Source organism: Salvelinus namaycush, chromosome 10 (assembly GCF_016432855.1).
Source record: "Salvelinus namaycush isolate Seneca chromosome 10, SaNama_1.0, whole genome shotgun sequence".
Classification (NCBI taxonomy): domain Eukaryota; kingdom Metazoa; phylum Chordata; class Actinopteri; order Salmoniformes; family Salmonidae; genus Salvelinus; species Salvelinus namaycush.
This window is the reverse complement of record NC_052316.1, coordinates 35,616,198-35,639,104: the sequence shown is the minus strand read 5'-3', so window position 1 is coordinate 35,639,104 and position 22,907 is coordinate 35,616,198. Positions and strand designations below refer to the sequence as shown.

The 22,907-nt window shown below is 40.1% G+C and overlaps 2 protein-coding genes across 2 annotated transcripts; both read left to right on the top strand.

Annotated features, from left to right (window-relative positions):
• Nucleotides 1-213: 213 nt before the first annotated feature.
• Nucleotides 214-14,830, top strand: LOC120054552 (uridine-cytidine kinase 2-A-like). Its single transcript, XM_039001996.1, has 7 exons — nucleotides 214-327; nucleotides 9,418-9,577; nucleotides 12,354-12,450; nucleotides 12,528-12,670; nucleotides 12,967-13,064; nucleotides 13,237-13,285; nucleotides 13,749-14,830. Exons 1-7 carry the CDS (start codon nucleotides 223-225, stop codon nucleotides 13,883-13,885), a joined length of 789 nt encoding a protein of 262 aa, XP_038857924.1. The 5' UTR covers nucleotides 214-222; the 3' UTR covers nucleotides 13,886-14,830.
• Nucleotides 14,831-18,667: 3,837 nt separating this feature from the next.
• On the top strand, nucleotides 18,668-22,767 carry magoh (mago homolog, exon junction complex subunit). The gene is made up of 5 exons (XM_039002785.1): nucleotides 18,668-18,860; nucleotides 19,363-19,421; nucleotides 19,562-19,672; nucleotides 22,323-22,405; nucleotides 22,537-22,767. Exons 1-5 carry the CDS (start codon nucleotides 18,770-18,772, stop codon nucleotides 22,634-22,636), a joined length of 444 nt encoding a protein of 147 aa, XP_038858713.1. The 5' UTR covers nucleotides 18,668-18,769; the 3' UTR covers nucleotides 22,637-22,767.
• Nucleotides 22,768-22,907: the final 140 nt, after the last annotated feature.

The window sequence follows — 22,907 nt, the reverse complement described above, 5'->3', positions numbered from 1 at the left end:
ACAATCAAATGTAGCGATAGGCCTATCTGATACATAGAGTTCTGATAATTTCAAAAACATGTAAAACCTTATGTAAACGCTCTGCATTTCAAGCAGGCTACAAAAAGCTGGCTTGATATCCACGCACACTCAGAGCATCAAAGCAAATGCACAACTGAAAAAAGGGAGGAGCGCAGTCGGAGCAAAACCACCTCCGTGCGTCAGTATGCGTTTATAGCAAGCATGGCAGGCGACAGCGAGACAAGACTGGACAGTCAAGTCGAAAACGAGAATGTTACACGGCAACCTTTCCTCATCGGGGTAGCCGGAGGGACTGCCAGCGGCAAGGTTGGCATTAAGATTTTCTATGAATTAGAAATGTGCTGTTTTTCTAGCCTGTAAACAGTGACATGGAATTGTCAACGTGGTTGAAATATGAGAACGCACTGACCGCGTGGTTCATGATAGACCAATGAATGAATGTCACATTTGTTCCATCAAAGCTAGTTTGTTCTTTAATAATTTCAGGAAAAACATTAATTGTTTAAGATGATAGCTATAGGCCACTGTTTGGCAAGAATTTAGCCCACTTATGTGACTGTAGAGAACTGTCCTAATAGCCCTATCAAATAGTGTACAAGTAATTCAACATTTCCACAAACCTGCTTGAAACATGGATTTCACGATTAATCTATTCTGACTAGTAATATTTAAATTCAGAAAGGGTATTTATGACAACCCAGACAGAAAATCAATACTTTGCTAAACAAAGATGGCCCCTTTTATCCTGTCTTTTCGGATATTTTCTCTTTACATATTATGTAAATGTAGGCTGTACAATATTCTATAACTAATCGGCATATCTAAAATATAGCCCAGCCTTACAACACCTTTTGTTAGGAGGCATTTCACAGCTGTCTGGCTAATGCTGCTGGTCATTCCATCCGATGGAATCTTGAATGGCTGTCATTCTCGCTCTATAATGTAGCAAGAAATAAATCCAAGTACCAACAATTTATCTGCAATGTTTCTAAGAACTCTTCGCTCGCTCGGAGACAGTGACCATCGTGGGGGTGGGGAACTCTAACGGAAATCTTAACAGTTTATGTGAGCGATCGAAGGACAAAGCCGGTGTCTTCTCCCGACAAATATCTTGGCGGTGACATTCACATACAATCCGTTCCGAACTAATTGTTTGTTATTCATAAGAGCCATACAGTTATCCAACCAATTGTTATTGTTTATTGACTGCGTCAACAAGACCAACTGATTGTGCCTGGCGATCAGTGAAAACACTGCATATTCGCCATAATACACTAGAATGGGGTCAGTGGCACAGTAATGTGTAACAGCCAATAATGTATATGAACACTAGATTGCAGTTGCTATGTATTGGCCAATGAGAGTTTTTGAAGCCTCCGGTCTGCCATATTGGTATTCCTCAGAAGACTTAGTCCTCCATTGATTACCACAGTAGTCATAATAACCATAACATAGCGGTCAAACAGGGAAATGGTTCCAATTGTTTTTCCACCATTCATTTTTCTTTTAGGGGATTTTAGAAACACTTAAAATAAGGGTTATGTTTCGTGTAGACTTACCCTGGCATGACATTTTGATAAACATGTAAATCTCTTACAGACAAGGTGAATTTTATCAATATATTATCAATGGGCTCCCGAGTGGCGCAGCAGTCTAATGCACTGCATCTCAGTGCTAGATGTGTCACTACAGACACCCAGGTTCGAATCCAAGCTGTATTACAACCGGCTGTGATTGGGAGCACAATTGGCCCGGCGTCGTCCGGGGTAAATAAATAATAATCCCCAACAAATTAAATGCTAATTACCTGCTAATGTGGCTATCATAAAGAACTACAAATGTCATGATGATCTGAACGAGCGTGCCGAATCGAGGCAAAGGTAAGAATCTCTGGATTAACTATCTAATGTTAGCTAAATGTACTAATGAATAAATTGGCTACATTTAAATTGAAAATTCTGTGAACTGTCTTGTGTAAGTTTTAAATTGACACTACTTGTTAGCAAAGTTGTCAGCTAGAGATGAGGTGCAGGAGCTTGCAGGGATTTGTAGTCTTGCATAATGTCTACTTTAATGCTATTTATCATTTTCGAATCAGAGTAAATAGAGCTGAATATATTGATAAAAGTCACCTTGTCCGAGAGAGATTTACATGGTTATCAAAATGTCACTCCAGGGTAAGCCTACAAAGAACACATCCCTTATGTTAAGTGTTTCTAAAATCCCCTATGGGGAAAATGAACGGTGGAAAAACGATTAGAACCATTTCCCTGTTTGACCTCTAATTGAAATACTGTAGAATACCATTCAATTCCTATAGAGCCCCACAGTGGAGGTGTCATAATTCCCATAAAACCTAAAGGTGAAAAAGGGAAATGGTTTTGTTATAGTGGGGACAGTTACATTAGCAGGCCTACTCTCTCTAAAAAAAATCTACTTTAAGGAAAATGTATTTTCTATATTCTTATATTTTATTCCTATGTTTAGCTGACATAATTTAAAGTATATACATTAAGGTGACTGCAATTGAATAAATGTGGCAAAACTAATGTAGACATTAATAAATGCATTTTATAGCTTTCAAAATCTTTTTTACAATGGTGGGGGAATAGTAAAATGGGGATGCAGTGACTTCAAAACAGCGCCCCCTGTCAGTCATCTAGTATATTCTATATATAATAAAGGCTTGGCCTACATCAGCCAGCTGCTTTTTTCCCAATGTAGGCTACTGTTAGTCATGGTACAATAAATAAATGTTATTTTTTTCCAAGACACAGTAGGCTGAATTGAACCATGCCAAAGTCATACTATGAATTATAAAGTGATATCTGTATTATCTAGCCCACTGTGTTTTGTCTTAGTCTAGAAAATATTCACAACTGTCTGTCTGGTTAGGTAAACTGTTATGACCTTTCAGATGCATCGAGGCTTGTTTACATTAACTAATTTTTAGTACATATTTTTTAGGTAACCTTAATTTGACTGAAACAACATAGTCATTTGACAGGTGGCATTTGGCAGGTGTTCAGAAATGTTGTTAACCCCCCGGCCCCTCTGAAGGAAGTTACTGTTACGTCTCGTGTTCTGTTTTGTTTTTCCACTGTCTCCCTGAGAGAAGATAAAACCCTATGCCTGCTCCCGAACAAAGTGGAGTGGGGGTAGGAAGGCGATGAAACATGGATTAAAAAAGCATGGACTTGGGCACTGTTTCAAAAGATCACTTTTTTTATATGACAGCGGTTCCACATGTTCACGTGACACAAGTTGTGTCAGGAAAATATATTCCATAATATTATATTCCATAATATTCTTAATATAAAATGTGTTGACTGTATTTGAATAGGTGTTTCTTGTCTGTTTTAATGAAAAAAATAACAAACTAATGATTTTTATTTGGAAGGGGCAGCCATGGCTGCACAGACCTGTAATGCCTAATTATACTCAAAATATACTTTTCTATTCTTTTGAAAATATTTTATTAGTCTTGTAATGTTTCTTAGGACCTGCTTAAACAAATTAATAATGGATTAATTTTGATGGTGTATATTCAATGGATTTATTCAAATAAACGCCCAACCACATCTGCACACCACTACTACCACTCGTCACCAGCATGCTGGCATGTCCACGGGAGGTATAAAAGGCATATCAGGCAAGAATGTGTTTAAAATGGGCCTGTTTGTAAGGGGGTCATGCAAACATTGCCCCATTTTTAGAGAGAAAAAAAGCGGAAGATAAGCATTTCCAATGACATCATCAGTGTGCGTCGTGATTTTAACCAATTATGAGGAGCCATTGACTACTAATTGCCCACTAATTGGTTGATGTCTTTGGAAACACTTATCTTCCTCCATATTTTTACTACAAAACAGAAATGTGCCATTTTCACATATGTTGATGTTGGTGTAACGGATGTGAAATGGCTAGCTAGTTAGCGGGTACGCGCTAGTAGCGTTTCAATCAGTTACGTCACTTGCTCTGAGACCTAGAAGTAGTGTTGCCCCTTGCTCTGCAAGAGCCGCGGCTTTTGTGGAGCGATGGGTAACGACGCTTCGTGGGTGACTGTTGTTGATGTGTGCAGAGGGTCCCAGGTTCGCGCCCGTGTCGGGGCGAGGGGACGTACTAAAGTTATACTGGCGCCCGAGGTCGGGGCGAGGGGACGTACTAAAGTTATACTGTTACATTGATGCTGTTGACCCGGATCACTGGTTGCTGCGGAAAAGGAGGAGGTTGAAAGGGGGGTGAGTGTAACGGATGTGAAATGGCTAGCTAGCTAGCGGGTACGCGCTAGTAGCGTTTCAATCAGTTACGTCACTTGCTCTGAAACCTAGAAGTAGTGTTGCCCCTTGCTCTGCAAGAGCCGCGGCTTTTGTGGAGCGATGGGTAACGACGCTTCGTGGGTGACTGTTGTTGATGTGTGCAGAGGGTCCCTGGTTCGCGCCCGTGTCGGGGCGAGGGGACGTACTAAAGTTATACTGTTACATTGGGGTGGTGCTGGAGATGATTAATATGAAGTAGAACATTTTTGAAATGTCCCTTTAAGGCGGCCCTGAGACACACTAGAGAAGACAACAGGATGGCAGTCAGTCAATAGCAAGGCACTATTCGTAGACCACTGAACCTACACGTGCCACTAGGCAACTGCTATGATAATCTAACTGCTTACTTCAGGCCTACCAGAGATCAGAAAAACAGAGATAACTGGCAACAGACAATAGGCCTAGGTGAACCTGCATAAGGGAAAATGCATGTATTGCAGAAAAGGGGAAAATGCATGCTAGCCATCAGTGAAGAATATAAAAGTGTCGCCTTGGAAAGAGCTCTGACAGGGCAAAGATATTTTCAAGAAGATAAAGCAGAATAAATGTGTCTGTAGAGTCAATACAAGTTTATAAATGATTATACATTCAGAGGGAATAGTTCAAGGATGTCAAAGAAGAAGGGGTATCACAAGATGGCCGTGCAACAATACCTTCTTTGATGGGACTGAACTTGGCCTTCTTTGTATGTTTAATCCACACTGAGCATTCCTCTCATCTCTGAGCTTTACTCCCTGGCTGCCAGCTGAAATGCTTGTCACCAGTCCTGGTCACACTCTCATCCATTTAACTAATAATCCACAGCCTGGGCCCTACAGACTTCATGGACACACACACGCACGCTGGCACGCACACAGCAATACACATATACACAATTCCTAAACTGCAACTGTAAAGTTTGTCAGAATAAGAAAAAACACTGTCTGATGAACAGGTGGCCCTACTGTTAGTTTAGTCTCTTCCGTTTGTTGTGGGGTATGATACCAAGAAATATTACATGCAAAGGAATGTCAGGTGGACCACAATTCATGTTCCAGAACAGTATTTCATAGAGGATGTTTATTTTATTTCACCTTTATTTAACCAGGTAGGCTAGTTGAGAACAAGTTCTCATTTACAACTGTGACCTGGCCAAGATAAAGCAAAGCAGTTCGACACATACCACAACACAGAGTTACACATGGAATAAACAAACACAGTCTATAATAATATAAAAATAATACAGTATAAAAAGTCTATACAGTGTGTGCAAATGAGGTAGGATAAGGGAGGTAAGGCAATAAATAATACAATAGCAATTAAACACCGGAGTGATAGATGTGCAGAAGATGAATGTGCAAGTAGAGATACTGGGGTGCAAAGGAGCAAGATAAATAAATACAGTATGGGGATGAGGTAGTTGGATGGGCTATTTACAGATGGGCTATGTACAGGTGCAGTGGTCTGTGAGCTGCTGTGACAGCTGGTGCTTAAAGCTAGTGAGGGAGATGTGTCTCCAGCTTCAGCGATTTTTGCAGTTCGTTCCAGTCAGTGGCAGCAGAGAACTGGAAGGAAAGGTGGTTAAAGGAAGAATTGGCTTTGGGGGTGACCAGTGAGATATACCTGCTGGAGAGCGTGCTACGAGTGGGTGCTGCTATGGTGACCAGTGAGCTGAGATAAGGCGGGGCTTTACCTAGCAGAGACTTGTAGATGACCTGGAGCCAGTGGGTTTGGCGGCGAGTATGAAGGGAGGGCCAGCCAACGAGAGCGTACAGGTCGCAGTGATGGGTGGTATATGGGGCTTTGGTGACAAAACGGATGGCACTGTGAGAGACTGCATCCAATTTGTTGAGTAGAGTGTTGGAGGCTATTTTGTAAATGACATCACCAATGTCGAGGATTGGTAGGATGGTCAGTTTTACGAGGGTATGTTTGGCAGCATGAGTGAAGGATGCTTTGTTGTGAAATAGGAAGCCGATTCTAGATTTAACTTTGGATTGGAGATGCTTAGTGTGAGTCTGGAAGGAGAGTTTACAGTCTAACCAGACACCTAGGTATTTGTAGTTGTCCACATATTCTAAGTCAGAACCGTCCAGAGTAGTGAAGCTGGACGGGCGGGCAGGTGCGGGCACCGTTCGGTTGAATAGCATGCATTTAGTTTTACTTGCATTTAAGAACAGTTGGAGGCCAAGGAAGGAGAGTTGTATGGCATTGAAGCTCGTCTGGAGGTTAGTTAACACAGTGTCCAAAGAAGGGCCAGAGGTATACAGAATGGTGTCGTCTGCGTAGAGGTGGATCAGAGAGTCACCCGCAGCAAGAGCGACATCATTGATGTATCCAGAGAAGAGAGTCGGCCCGAGAATTGAACCCTGTGGCACCCCCATAGAGACTGCCAGAGGTCCGGACAACAGGCCCTCCGATTTGACACACTGAACTCTGTCAGAGAAGTATTTAGTGAACCAGGCGAGGCAATCATTTGAGAAACCAAGGCTGTTGAGTCTGCCGATAAGAATGTGGTGATTGGCAGAGTCGAAAGCCTTGGCCAGGTTGATGAATACTGCTGCATAGTAATGTCTCTTATCCATGGCGGTTATGATAATCGTTAGGACCTCGAGCGTGGCTGAGGTGCCCCCATGACCAGCTCTGAAACCAGATTGCATAGCGGAGAAGGTACGGTGGGATTCGAAATGGTCGGTAATCTGTTTTGTTAACTTGGCTTTCTAAGACCTTAGAAAGGCAGGGTAGAATAGATATAGGTCTGTAGCAGTTTGGGTCTAGAGTGTCTCCCCCTTCGAAGAGGGGGATGACCGCGGCAGCTTTCCAATCTTTGGGAATCTCAGACGATACGAAAGAGAGGTTGAACAGGCTAGTAATAGGGGTTGCACCAATTTCGGCAGATAATTTTAGAAAGAGAGGGTCCAGATTGTCTAGCCCGGCTGATTTGTAGGGGTCCAGATTTTGCAGCTCTTTCAGAACATCAGCTATCTGGTTTTGGGTAAAGGAGAAATGGGGGAGGCTTGGGCAAGTTGCTGTGGGGGGTACAGGGCTATTGATCGGGGTAGGGGTTGCCAAGTGGAAAGCATGGCCAGCCGTAGAAAAATGCTTATTTAAATTGTCAATTATAGTGGATTTATCGGTGGTGACAGTGTTTCCTAGCCTCAGTGCAGTAGGCAGCTGGGAGGAGGTGCTCTTATTCTCCATGGACTTTACAGCGTCCCAGAACTTTTTTGAGTTTGTGCTACAGGATGAACATTTCTGTTAGGAAAACTAAGGCTAGCTTTTTCAAACTGCCTGTGTATATTGGTTCCAAACATCCCTGAAAAGTTGCATATCGCGTTGGCTATTCGATGCTAATGCAGAACGCCACAGGATGTTTTTGTGCTGGTCAAGGGCAGTCAGATCTGGAGAGAACCAAGGGCAATATCTGTTTCTGGTAAAAAAAAAATTGAATGGGGCATGCTTATTTAAGATGGTGAGGAAGGCACTTTTAAAGAATAATCAGGCATCCTCTACTGATGGGATGAGGTCAATATCCTTCCAGGATACCCAGGCCAGGTTGATTAGAAAGGCCTGCTCGCTGAAGTGTTTTAGGGAGCGTTTGACAGCGATGAGGGGGTGGTCGTTTGATCACAGATCAATTACGAATGCAGGCAATGAGGCGGTGATCTCTGAGATCCTGGTTGAAGACAGCAGAGGTGTATTTGGAGGGCAAGTTGGTTAGGATGATATCTATGAGGGTGCCTGTGTTTACGGATTTGGGATTGTACCAGGTGGGTTCATTGATAGTTTGTGTGAGATTGAGGGCATCAAGCTTAGATTGTAGGATGGCCGGGGTTTTAAGCATGTCCCAGTTTAGGTCACCTAGCAGCACGAGCTCTGAAGATAGATGGGGGGCAATCAATTCACATATGGTGTCCAGGGCACACCTGGGGGCAGAGGGTGGTCTATAGCAAGCGGCAACGGTGAGAGACTTGTTTCTGGAAAGGTGCATTTTTAAAAGTAGAAGCTCAAATTGTTTGGGTACAGACCTGGATAGTAAGACAGAACTCTGCAGGCTATCTCTGCAGTAGATTGCAACACCGCCCCCTTTGGCATTTCTATCTTGTCGGAAGATGTTGTAGTTAGGGTTGGAAATTTCAGGGTTTTTGGTGGTCTTCCTAAGCCAGGATTCAGACACGGCTAGGACATCCAGGTTGGCAGAGTGTGCTAAAGCAGTGAATAAAACACACTTCGGGAGGAGGCTTCTAATTTTAACATGCATGAAACCAAGGCTTTTACAGTTACAGAAGTCAGCAAATGAGAGCACCTGGGGAGTAGGAGTGGAGCTAGGCACTGCAGGGCCTGGATTAACCTCTACATCACCAGAGGAACAGAGGAGGAGTAGGATAAGGGTACGGCTAAAGGCTAGCAGAACTGGTCGTCTAGTACGTTCGGAACAGAGAGTAAAAGGAGCAGGTTTCTGGGCGCGATAGAATAGGTTCAAGGCATAATGTACAGACAAAGGTATGGTAGGATGTGAGTACATTGGAGGTAAACCTAGGCATTGAGTAATGATGAGAGAGAGATTGTCTCTAGAGATGTTTAAACCAGGTGATGTCACCGCATATGTGGGATGTGAAACTACATGGTTGGTTAAGGCATATTGAGCAGGGCTAGAGGCTCTACATGTGAAAGGGTTAAATCATTTCTTATCTGCATTATCTGCACAAATTTTCTACATTTATCTACAAGAAACTACTACAAAGCAAACACATGTTAATGTCTGGTTTGGACTTCATGTGTTAAAATTTAAGTTACGGTCTTAACCGTGCATATTGTAGTCAGCTGTAAACCAGGCAAGGTGACCACACGTTGAGCTATTGTGCATAGCTGCAAATGTGTCTTCTAATATACTGCATCCATCTCTGTCATAATCTGGTATATCAATGTATGTTTTATGACCCATTCATATTTTTGACATGCTTTTATCTGCAAATCTCAATGAACACATCAAAACCACATCACAACTTACTTCAGATCACAACCAGAAAGACTGTTAATAACTTGATATCCTCTCTGTTTCTTCTCCTCCCCCTCATCTTCCTCCTCCCCCGGCCAGAGTTCTGTCTGCGGTAAGATCATGGAGCTGCTTGGCCAGAACAAGATTGACCATCACCAGCGCCAGGTGGCCATTCTCAGCCAAGACAGCTTCTACAGGGTCCTTACTCCGGACCAGAAGGCCAAGGCACTGAAGGGACAGTTCAACTTCGACCACCCAGGTATTTAGCTCATCTATTTATTTATCTATACATCTGGATACATTACAGTGTGTCAGTTGCTAAATAGTTACTCTTTTTTTATTTTTTATGTATGGAATATTTTACCAACTATCAAATGTAGCTACAGCATCAGTCAAAAGTTTAGACACACCTGCTCATTCCAGGGTTTTTCTTTATTTTTACTATTTTCTACGTTGTAGAATAATAGTGAAGACATCAAAACTATGAAATAACACATATGGAATCATGTAGTAACCAAAAAAGTGTTAAACAAATCTAAATCTATTTGATATTTAGATTCTTCAAAGTAGCCACCCTTTGCCTTGATGACAGCTAAGCACAAAACCCTTGAATAAGTAGGTGTGTCCAAACTTTTGACTGGTACTGTATCTCTTGGTTTCCAGTGTAAAAGATGACTCCACTCTCACTTCCGCTTGCTCTTCTCTCATTGAAAACAAATGGTTGCATGATTTTGTTTCTACTCAAATGGAGTTTCATAATGTGGAAAACTTCTGTTTGGCTTTCCCCTCCAGTTCTTAGAAGTAGAATGATCAGAATGGCCTGATGGTCAGCGATAGACTGCTGTGTTGAAAGTCTCTCAGAGTAGATACTCAGCAGTCTGTCTCAGACAGTGTGGTAGATACTAGAGGTCGACCGATTATGATTTTTCAACGCCGATACCGATTATTGGAGGACTAAAAAAAGCCGATGCCGATTTTTAAAAATGTATTTGTAATAATGACAATTACAACAATACTGAATGAACACTTATTTTAACTTAATATAATATATCAATTTAGCCTCAAATAAATAATGAAACATGTTCAATTTGGTTTAAATAATGCAAAAACTAAGTGTTGGAGAAGAAAGTAAAAGTGCAATATGTGCCATGTAAGAAAGCTAATGTTTAAGTTCCTTGCTCAGAACATGAGAACATATGAAAGCTGGTGGTTCCTTTTAACATGAGTCTTCAATATTCCCAGGTAAGAAGTTTTAGGTTGTAGTTATTATAGGAATTATAGGACTATTTCTCTCTATACGATTTGTATTTCATATACCTTTGACTATTGGATGTTCTTATAGGCACTTTAGTATTGCCAGTGTAACAGTATAGCTTCCATCCTTCTCCTCGCCGCTACCTGGGCTCGAACCAGGAACACATCAACAACAGCCACCCTCGAAGCAGCGTTACCCATGCAGAGCAAGGGGAACAACTACTCCAAGTCTCAGAGCGAGTGACATTTGAAACGCTATTAGCGCGCACCCCGCTAACTAGCTTGCCATTTCACATCGGTTACACCAGCCTAATCTCGGGAGTTGATAGGCTTGAAGTCATAAACAGCGCAATGCTTGAAGCACAGCGAAGAGCTGCTGGCAAAACGCAGGAAAGTGCTGTTTGAATGAATGCTTACGAGCCTGCTGGTGCCTATCATCGCTCAGTCAGACTGCTCTATCAAATCATAGACTTAATTATAACATAATAACACACAGAAATACGAGCCTTAGGTCATTAATATGGTCGAATCTGTAAACTATCATCTCGAAAACAAAACGTTTATTCTTTCAGTGAAATACGGAACCATCCATAAGTCTAAATATTCCTGTTACATTGCACAACCTTCAATGTTATGTCATAATTACGTAAAATTCTGGCAAATTAGTTCGCATTGAGCCAGGTGGCCCAAACTGTTGCATATACCCTGACTGCGTGCAATGAACGCAAGAGAAGTGACACAATTTCACCTGGTTAATATTGCCTGATAACCTAGATTTCTTTTAGCTAAATATGCAGGTTTAAAAATATATACTTCTGTGTATTGATTTTAAGAAAGGCATTGATGTTTATGGTTAGGTACACGTTGGAGCAACGACAGTCCTTTTTCGCGAATGCGCACCACATCGATTATATGCAACGCAGGACACGCTAGATAAACTAGTAATATCATCAACCATGTGTAGTTATAACTAGTGATTATGATTGATTGATTGTTTTTTATAAGATAAGTTTAATGCTAGCTAGCAACTTACCTTGGCTTCTTACTGCATTCGCGTAACAGGCAGGCTCCTCGTGAGGCAGGTGGTTAGAGCGTTGGACTAGTTAACCGTAAGGTTGCAAGATTGAATCCCTGAGCTGACAAGGTAAATATCTGTCGTTCTGCCCCTGAACAAGGCAGTTAACCCACCGTTCCTAGGCGGTCATTGAAAATAAGAATGTGTTATTAACTGACTTGCCTAGTTAAATAGAGGTATTAAAAAAATATCGGCAAAATCGGCGTCCAAAAATACCGATTTCCGATTGTTATGAAAACTTGAAATCGGCCCTAATTAATCGGCCGTTCCAATTAATCGGTCGACCGCTAGTAGATACTGTATGGGCCCTGGCCCTGATCAGAAGTAGTGCACTAAATGGGGAATAGTTTGCTATTTCGGACACAACCTATGTCTTAGTCATTTCAGTCTGGCTTTGTGTTTGGCTGGCTGTGATATCTTAGTCAGTCTGGACTGACTGACTGGTTGGCTGACTGACTGACTGGCTGTGTGTGATATATCTTAGCCAGTCTGGGCTGGCTGGCTAGCTCTGATTCTGGCATATATTGTAAGGGTTGGCTGGCCAGCATGCATCTGCCAGCCATATCAGCATATATTCTATCCCACATGTCATCTCTTTGTGGGGATTAGATCTAGATCCTATGGTCTGGCACGGTGGCACCAGCAGACATGGAGACACAGACACACCATGGTTCTGAGTTCCTTTGTCCTCTCTTCCTCTTCTCAGATGCATTTGACAACGAGCTCATCGTGAAAACGTTGTGGGACATCTTGGAGGGCAAAACAGTGCAAATCCCAGTGTATGACTTTGTCACCCATTCCAGGTTAGTGGTCCGGACACACACACCACACACACATACCTCATACACATTGCCCTCTACCCGGTGTGTGTGTGTATCAGGAAGGAGGAGGTGGTGATGGTGTATCCAGCAGACGTGGTGCTGTTCGAGGGCATCTTGATGTTCTACTCTCAGGAGATCAGGGACCTATTCCAGATGAAGCTGTTTGTGGACACAGACGCAGACACACGGCTCTCACGCAGAGGTGAAACGATAGACATATATATTTCCCATTTCATTGGGTGAAATGCATCAAACATGACACTTGTGAATTGTAAAAAGACAGCAGTGGGCTTCCAATATAGGGCCTGGAGGACATGAATGATTTTAATTTCTTACAATCTCCATTAGCTGACGTCAATGGCGACAGCTAGTCTTACTGGGGTCCGACATATATTGAAAAGACATTACAGACAAAAGATGTAGACGCCTACTAGCTTCGTAAGAATCCCGGAAAAATCACACTGACAGCTCCACTCCTGTTCTGTGTTCCCTCCTCAGTGCTCAGAGACATCGGCGAGCGAGGTAGGGATCTGGAGCAGGTGCTAACGCAATACATCACCTTTGTTAAGCCTGCCTTTGAGGAGTTCTGTCTGCCAGTGAGTACCTAGCTATGATACTGCCACAACAAATATTTTAACAACCTTGGATCAATCTATTTGTGTCATTGTTAGTTGTTGCACGGATGGACCTCCTCTTGAAAGGTATTGAACCCCCTGGCCCTGGTTCAGATCGTATTGCTAATCATATTTATTTCTTCACCATCTGTAGACCAAGAAGTGCGCTGACGTGATCATTCCCAGAGGAGCAGATAATCTTGGTGAGTTTTTTACTTTGTTTCTCAAGATGGCTGCCTTATGTAAGCAAGCAAGTATGCTGGTATGTGACAAACACTACTGACTCATTATTGGAACACGGCTCCCCATAGTCCGTCATTTACATTGGTAATCAGTGCAGTCTCTTACCCTGCGATAGTACAATTACTTAAGGCTGATGTGACTGTAAGGGATGGCTCTTCTGTTCTGAGATAGATGGTGTGACATGCTATGGAAATCAGACTAGATTAACCGTTTTGTCCTGGGAATGTTTGACTGTCTCTGTTTTGGAATGGCAAGGTCAATTGTAGATTTCTCACTAATTTGCAGTTCTTATTAGTGAAATTGTGATGCTTTTAAATTCTGGAACTTGTTTTGCTTTCATTTTATCTGGATAAGAGAGGAATGAAAAACCTTGTGCGATTATCTTTCAATGCCCTCTGAATGCTTTCTTCCCTCTCCTTACAGTTGCCATAAACCTTATAGTTCAGCACATCCAGGACATTCTGAACGGTGGTCTGACCAAACGCCTGAACAGCAGCCTTAACGGTTACGGTACTTCCCGTAAACGGCAGGTGTCTGAGTCCAGCAGTCGGCCCCACTGACCGCACCATCCCTCTCTCAGCGCCAGGGAGCGAGGGATTGATGGTAGAGGAGAGGAGGGCTCACCTGTACATACCTACCTACTGCCTGTCCGCAACACTGTATTTAAAAACCAGAATGATTTATTTCTCTAGCAAGAAGCTGCAAGGCCTTCATTTGATATAGTTTTTTTTGTACTGGAAGATGACATTTTTGAAAAGGGAGGAAGAGGATTAGCTGTTTGTTTTGGAACTGTTTCAAGTCAAAGGTGCAGCAGTTATTTTATTTATCTATTTTTATTTTATCTTCTGGATTAAATTTGAGTTTACAGATGTGAATAAATAAGGAGGAAGATGGTTCATCTGGGTTGAGCTTGAGCCGTTGGTGTGCGTTCAGTGGTCAGTGGATTTTTGATTGGTCATGTCTCTCTTTACTGTTGTTGTATTGGAATGGAAGGGAGGATGCGTGACAGATTTGATATGTTACAGAGGGAACTATCTCTCACACACACACACACCATTATTTTGGAAACTATCCAAGAACCAAGATGCAAAACTAAATACAGGACAGGTGCCTGCCATACCTAGTACTGAGCCTGCTCTATGTATAGATAGAGATCTTATCACTTGTCAAGGTACTGTAGTCCCTCGATACACATTCTGACGCACCATCGAGAGACTCCGTATGAGGTGAAGTGTTAGTAACTGCTATTTGCTACAAGCATGCTCTTATTGAGTTAGTGAAAGGGAACATTTTCTCAGGCCCTACACAGATTATCTGCCTTTGCTGACCAATCCAGTGGGTCAATGCAACTTCGTTGTCTCAATCTAAAAAGAATACTGAACTACTTGACTTTACAAATCAAAATGGTGTTCTTAGAGTTTGTACATAATGTATTTAGTATTATTTACTCTATTGATGTTGCTCTTTTTCAGTCATTTGAGTTTCACAGTATTTGCTTGTTTTTATTTTTATTTTATTATTATTTTTTTTTTTTGGGGGGGTGGATCAGCTTAATATTGCGGAAAGAATGTTGCTTCCAATGTAATTGTCTGCATCATTTCCAATCCCCCATATTTTTTTGGGTAAATATATATATCCATTCACGTATGCATACATATACACATATATACATACACATACCTACATAGACATACATACTTTTTTAAAGAGTATACCTTTATTATTATTCCCCGCAAACCCTACCACCGATCCCCCAATTGGAGTAAACTGATAAACATTTCTGTTTTTACCTTCAATTTATACATCTTATACACATTTTACAGACACAGTCTACTTTATAATAGTTCTCTCTTGTTTGTTCTTAGTCCTTCCTCTATTTCTGTTGTCCATCCAGTTTGATTTCCACTTGTAACTGTGCTATTTCACAATAGCTCCGCACCTATACACATTTCACAGATCCTGTATGTCCTACATTGTTTATCTTGTTATTAGTCCCACCCTTCAGCTCCACTCAACCTTTCCCATCTATCTTCCAACATCATCCATTTCGGATTTTTATTTGCCATATATTTTTCAACTGTGCTGTGATGCTTCACAAAAGATTTGAATCTTCCTATTCTCATAGCTTCCACGGATTGTAAATTAAAAATAAACATTTTTGCTAAAATAATTATTATATTATTGATTGATTGACTATGGCTTTTCAAATCCCCCAGTATTGCTATCTGTAGCGTTAGTTCTACGCAAATGTTGCAATTCTTCAACCATTCCTGGACCTGTGACCAAAAACGAGCTACATGCGGACAATACCAAAATAAATGGTCTAATGACTCTGCCTCCTCACAGCAGAATCTACAGAGCTGGGAAGATTGTATCCCCCATATATATAACATTCTATTAGTTGCAAGAATTTTGTACAATAATTTAAATTGAAAAATTCGAAGTTTTGAATCCGGCGTTGTTTTGCGTATCAATTCATACACCATGTGCCATGGAATGGGTACATCGAAAATCTCTTCCCAACTATTTTGCAATTTATATGGCACAGCTGTAAGTTTTTTGGTCCTTAAATGAAATTGGTATATGTTTTTATTTATCACACTTTTCTTTAACCATTTATGTTCTTTAATATAAGGCCGACATACAAGTTCCTTACTTTTATCCCCTTCCACCTGCCTCTTCCATTTTTGTGGTAATGCTGCAATTAATTGGTTGTAATTTTGGGTAGAGCAGACATTTCCATATGTCTGTGTTAGCTGCATGTGTGACATTACTCCACCAGTCCTATTTATGATATCATTCACAAAAATTATACCTTTTTTAAACATTTCTTCGATAAATACAGTTTTTTTATCAATTACTATATTTGAATTTAACCACAAGATTTGTTGTACTATTTGTTCCGTCCTTTCAGGTGGATTAAACTGAAATTGCAACCAACTTTCTAAGGCTTGCTTAAAAAATAAAGATATTTTGGAGATTATTTCCTTTTCAAGCAACCGAAAGTGAGCAGGTGTAATCTGAATAAAGGGAAAAAGGCCCTTCTTGAACATAGGATGAGACATTCGTACCAATCTACTAGAGAACCAGTATTTGCTTGTTACCATTCATCTTGAACAAACAACCTGAATTTGAGAACATCAAAACTGAGACTGTCTTTTTCGTCAATCAATCTTTACCTCGGCCAGTTTTGTGTATGGGGACTGACAACCCCACCAAAAAAATCAAGTGTTCTGTACTTGTGCCCATGGCACCTCTTTTAAAGCCCTAGACAGGGGAGTTTGTAAAGCCCCCATGTCTATTGATTTCTTTGTGGTTCCAACTCAACTTTTTTTCATTAATAAAAGCTAATGCTCTTGAAGGATGAGATCACTGCAACTGCCTCTTTTTGAACAGCTAACATTTGATAGCAATGTTTAGGCCAAGGCTATATATACTGTAGGTTGTTCTGAATTGCAGGTTAATTTGAGATACATTTTCACTTAAATAGGACATGATCTCCATCTTATTTTCTATGTTAGTAACAATTCACCCTTCAAGCATTAGTATCTTTCATTGCTCTTTACTGCTGCTATTAAACAGTGTAGTTCATCAATGTAAAACTCCTGTTATTTTTTTCCTATTCTTATTTTCTACAATTTTGCATGAATTGAACATGTACCCAGAACATTTTCCTTTGGTATTAAGCTCTCCGGTCATTAATATAGTTTTATTCTCATTCAATTGCTCCATCATGTGCTTGTTTATTCACATAAATAAAAAATATACTGCAATATTTCCAGACTGATTAGAATGGTGAGATTAGGGTCTTATTAACACTCACTGAATGGCATGCTATTAGTGTTATACTCAAGGTTGTACTGCATTGCATAGGGTAGCCTAAAATCACAATAGATTGTTTTGCTTTCAGAAATATATAGGTACTAAAAACCTCCTGACTGCTGTGCTATGTTTCCTACCTCTTTATGGTACCTGTATGCAAAGTGTATACTGTAGTTTTGTTTACATTTCGAGGGCCAATGATGGGCATGTCACAATGTTGAGACAGCCAGCCACATGAGTGTCGTCCGCAGTCCATCCGTGCATCATCATACCCTTTGTTTATTGGCTTCGGATTGATCGATTATTGAAATGAGAAATGGTTTCTAAAGTACTGTATGAGCATACAATCGGACTTCTGCAATTGCCGTACATAAAGGCATGAATGTTGACTCCATGATTAGGCTATCTACTTTGTGAGATGTAGAACTAGAGAAAGTTAATTGATCATTAAAATGTCAGCTCCGGATCTTGAGAGATTTTGAATATGAATATAACCATGAACACTAGCAATACCATGTCTGTCTAAAATGTAGAGGAAATGCCCTAACTTGAATTCAATGTACATGACCTTTCATTTCAAAGGCCTTCAAAAGGTCTATCCTAGGCAGCCATCTTGCAAACATTCAGTAACAAATGCATTCCTTTGCAAAAAAATGTTTTATGGTCCAAAGGCTGTTGATGTGAATTATCTGTATTTATTTCAATAATTAAAATGTTGCTTTGTGTATAGTTGTATGAATGTAGCTTCAATGTTGGTGATGAAATCTGCTGTACATAAAACACATTTTGTCTGGCAATTCAACTCAATGACCTGATATGAGTTACTTACTTGCAAGAGCTAGCTAGCTACTGAACTACATTTGTTCCATGATCAGGGTGTAACAGTGGACCCATGAGTAAGTAATGTCAACGGTCTCAGTGTGAACACTAACTTTGAAAGTAGTAATGTTCTGTACAGTATGTGTGAAGAATGAGTCCTTTGACACAGCTCAGGCATTGTTGTACATGACTTTAGCACACAAGAGACCTGTGATACGAGAGAAAGAAATAGTATGATTAACCAAAACTGTTACCAGACCATAAGTAAAACAGAAAGCCAAGTTACCCATCAAATTGTGATAACCATGACCTAACTGCTTTGCCTCAAAGTTGTATATGAAATAGTAATATTATTCTTTCATGTAGGGATTCATTTTCTGGTTGACACACACCAGGATATGACTACAAGAGCCTTCATAATTGTATTATAATGTAAATATAATGCAAACAATCTGCAATCAAACAAGGAAATAAAGTTTTTGTATTATGTATGCTGTGTGAATGTTTCCTTTACAAGATTCACAGATGGAGAAAACCATATAAATGGATTGCCAGTAATATGAACAGATCAGTGAGGCACATTCTTTGGGACCCAATCATTAAATAATATGGTGTTTTATTGACATCTACTGGTTAAAATACACGCTAAAGCACAGCCGGTTTGTTCTGACATCATTGCAATGCGACCATTCATATGCTATAACAAAAAAAGCGCCGTTCTGCGAAAGACCATTTAGTTGGAGGTGTGCTTTCGTTGATTCCGATTCTCACAGACTCTGTAAACACTGCATTTGCGGTTTATAATGTCAACAACTGACTTTTATTTGAGATATTATGTCGGGCACAAGGGCAAGTTTGGACACGAGTTCTTGGAATTTGAGTTTAGACCGGACGGTAAGTTATGCAGCAATTTTAGCCTGCCAATTAGCATTAGCTAGCTAGCAAAGTACGCAAACGACGGCTTGCTAGCAGCATTTCCTCATTGCTTTTAGCGGAATTAGCATTTATAGCTAGTATTGTTTTCTGTTCTAAAATCATGGCTTCAGAAATACTATAATTGCGTCGTTACGTCTTAGTCAGTGCTTATTTCTGTACCATAACCTCATTCATCTATTCTGGCCAGCTAACTAACTTAACGTTAGCTAATTACAGTACCAACTTAGTTAGGCGCTAGATAGCTATACAACTAACGTTAGCTAACTTGGCTATGGAGCTATTTCTAGTTAGCCAACACATTTTGACAAATAGCCTAGAAGGTTTTACAGCAGGTTTAAAAATGGTTAAATGTGAACTAGCTACAAGAAAAGACTACTGTGTAACAGTGCAGTGTGTCAATAATGTAACAACATTCATAACGAACGTGAAGATAACACGAATGTATTGATTGTATTTTCAGGTAAACTGAGGTACGCGAACAACAGCAACTACAAGAATGACGTCATGATCAGAAAAGAGGTAACTTATCAAATTTAGAAAGGACTACTTCGTTACATTAAACTGTGTACTGCCCATCAATCGAATTTCTGTGTGAGATACTGCTGCAGCAGCAATTTAATATGCCATAGAAACCTTATTGTGATTGTTCTCCAATACAGGCCTATGTACACAAGAGTGTGATGGAGGAACTGAAGAGGATCATAGATGACAGTGAGATCACCAAGGAAGATGATGCATTGTGGCCGCCCCCAGACAGAGTGGGCAGACAGGTCGGTTCACCCACTCACACCTACCTAAATACTAGTGATTGACACCGATATGGAAAATCTATTTGATATCATATTGGTTTGTAGAAAATACATTGGATTTGATTTCAGGTAGCTGACTAGTGGTGCCTATTGAGCAGCCTGATGGTCTGTTAGTTTTAGTACTACCTGTGTATGAGTTGCAACTGTGTGAATGTTCACTTTTCTGTGAAGTCTAGACAACTGCTTGCAGATTGCACATTTGGCAAGGTGTGAATGTTCTTGTAGCATAAAGCTACCTAACCAGGTCGAATACAATGGGAAGCCCATCCAGTTGATGGTCCATCAGGAGGCATTTAAATAGGCTAACTCAAGTTTTGTGCATGCAGGAACAGCCATGTATGCTTTCTTTTTTTTCTCCTCCAGAATATTATAGGTTAACTAGTGCTGAGCGATTATTGCTTTTTGAGGTCTGGTTCATAAAAAAATAAATACTATTTGCTGTTTTCAATTTAAGTTTTTATGTATTTTAACAATAAATGCTTTGTGTTCAATACGGTAACAACACATAATAAAACAGATGGCGGGACAGTCCACTACTATCACTTATTAGGCTTTAACCATTTATTCACATCACATAAATACAATATTTTGTTTGTATCTTACATATTTGTTTTTAGTATGATGATGACTTTATTATTTAATTAAACCACAATGATGGTGGTGACTGCTAGTGCTGCACGGTATACTGATTACTGAAACTTGTGTACTTGTTTGATGCTAAAAAAAACTTTGTTACTACAATTTTGTGTTATGTTAGGTACTTCTGTCAAATGTGTGTCACGTGAATGAGAGGATCAAGTCTGTATCAGCGTAGCCCCTTGATAGCGCGAACAGCAAAGTGTCACATACTCATTCATTGCTAGAGCTGTTTGGGGTTCATTGTTAGCTACCCACTCATGCTGCACAGAAGTTTCCAGCTTTAATTGTAGGCTAACTTTCCAGCTAGCTTACAGCATAATTCACTACCTTAGTACATTGTGTGATAATAAGAAAACCGTAACTCAAAAATGCTGATTTCAAAACTGTTTGTGACCAACAACATTATTAATTAATTAACTGTCTCCCTCGCCACCAAGAACTGAATACATTTTTCGTCTCCCTTGCCTCCTGTCTGGTTTCTAGATTGCATAGCCACAGTCAGATTCCACAGCTACGTTCTGCTTTGTGAATGTCATTCGTTTCTTAGAGGCAGTGCACACTTTTATAAAAGAGATTGCTTCTATGCAAATGTTGATCCATTAATATAAAATGTTCTCCTAGCAGTTGCCAATAAAAATAATTATTGAATGGAAGGGATTGTTTGTCATCTGTAGCCCCATGAAATCAGCTAAAACAAGTTCAATAACATGCACACACTCTTATTGAATAATATGCATTCACTTGTATTGTGAATAGACCTAGGCTACATCTTGATTTACCCAGTTTCAGTAGATTTATCATTCAAATAAATTATTACCATAATGTTTTGTACTTAGATTGGTAAAAACAAAGTCAAATTGGTTGTATAATTAATTAATGCATACATGACTATATCAAATGTAATGATTTGGACTCAAAAGATGCCCAACGATTGAACAGAGCAGTAGCTGAGTTTCTGTCAGGATCAAGTGCCATTCTGTGACCGGATAATATGCCTTTTTCTTTGTGACAACACTGGTGACTGCCTATAACTGCGTATCACTTATTAATAAACCATCCTTTATTCACTTTACTTTAATAAAATATTTCTATAGTGTGTTACTTATTTCATTCCAAGTCATCTCATCTTTACTCAGACAGCTGGCTCCTAATGCCTATCTCTGTTCTCCCCAAAGAGTCAATCTAGCTGCCTGACAATCACTATTTCAGTAGTTCTTCAAAGTAGATAAGGCATACTTTTAACATTGCTAAATATTAACTAGCAATCAATTAGATGTAGAGACCGTAGCAACTGCTCTTCCTCTGTGTTTGTCTGATGGAAGGAACCAATGAGAACAGGCAATGGATTCTGGTCATTGTAGTTAATTATGTTTTTGCACTTTTTCTATGATGAGTTGGACAACATGTCCCGGAGAGAGATCTCTCTAAAGAGCTTCTGTGTTGAGCGACAGAAAAAAAACTGAACACAGTGGAATTTTTATAATTGAACTGACGTCGGTCAATTAGTTATTTAAAAAATGAAAATAAACATTCAGTTAATTGCCAGGACTAAGGTTAACAGAAAAAATTAACATATCAAGATATGTCTTGCTCATATCGATATCAAATGATATCCTATCCAATTATCTATATTGGTGCCCACCACTTCTAAATACGGAAACTTACAAAGCATGGAGGTTGACTGAGGCAACGAGTCTCTTACTTATTGTGCTCTTGGGAAGGGCTAGCCATGAAAGTCAAGTCCGTCATTGTTTACTTAGTGATGGTAGTCTTCTAGGGGTTGTGACCTCTGCTCTCCACCACAGACATCTGTCCAATGAAAGACTTTGAACCAGTGTTCAAGTCTGACCCTTTCAGCACAAGATGGGACTCCGGGCACAACCCCATAAAGTTACGATGATTTAGTAAACAATATTTTTATGGCTTGAATTACTAATAGTATCTGAGTGTCTTAACTTCTTAACTCTTTTAGGAGCTGGAGATCGTCATTGGCGACGAGCACATTTCCTTCACAACTTCCAAGATCGGTTCCTTGATTGACGTCAACCAGTCAAAGTAAGTACAATAATACTCAAATTATATATCCCTCAAAGATCCCAATGGAACTCAGATCTCCACAAGTGCATAGTGGGGTTGATGTGGAATTAGGTGCCAGCTTCTAAAGTAAATGCCATTGTGTTTTCCAGGGACCCAGAAGGTCTCCGCGTGTTCTACTACCTGGTTCAGGATTTGAAATGTCTCGTCTTCAGTCTCATTGGACTACACTTCAAGATCAAGCCCATCTAAGGGTGGAGGTTGTTTTTCTGTTGAGAAATGTTTTAATTTCATTTTTTGATTCATGTATGATTACATTTGTACATTTGCTTTTGATCGATCAGTCTTTTTTATTTTAAATAAATCATTGGAAAAATTCCAAATGTAATAGCCTTGCTTTTCTATACATTTAAGTGTTACTTACTGGAAGCCATAGCTGTGGTTTAGTCCATTTTGATAGTATGAAAAAGGTTGGAGAATTGCACACTACACTACCTGCTGCTCAGTCATGTCGGTTTTGAGA

Bases quoted from the DNA above. Each gene is read 5' to 3' on its own strand.
- LOC120054552 (XM_039001996.1), top strand. From the start codon at position 223: ATGGCAGGCGACAGCGAGACAAGACTGGACAGTCAAGTCGAAAACGAG. The intron at 13,065-13,236 runs GTGAGTACCTAG...CACCATCTGTAG, and splicing joins TTGAGGAGTTCTGTCTGCCA to ACCAAGAAGTGCGCTGACGT. The intron at 13,286-13,748 runs GTGAGTTTTTTA...CTCTCCTTACAG, and splicing joins CAGAGGAGCAGATAATCTTG to TTGCCATAAACCTTATAGTT.
- magoh (XM_039002785.1), top strand. From the start codon at position 18,770: ATGTCAACAACTGACTTTTATTTGAGATATTATGTCGGGCACAAGGGC. The intron at 18,861-19,362 runs GTAAGTTATGCA...TTGTATTTTCAG, and splicing joins ATTTGAGTTTAGACCGGACG to GTAAACTGAGGTACGCGAAC. The intron at 19,422-19,561 runs GTAACTTATCAA...TCTCCAATACAG, and splicing joins ACGTCATGATCAGAAAAGAG to GCCTATGTACACAAGAGTGT.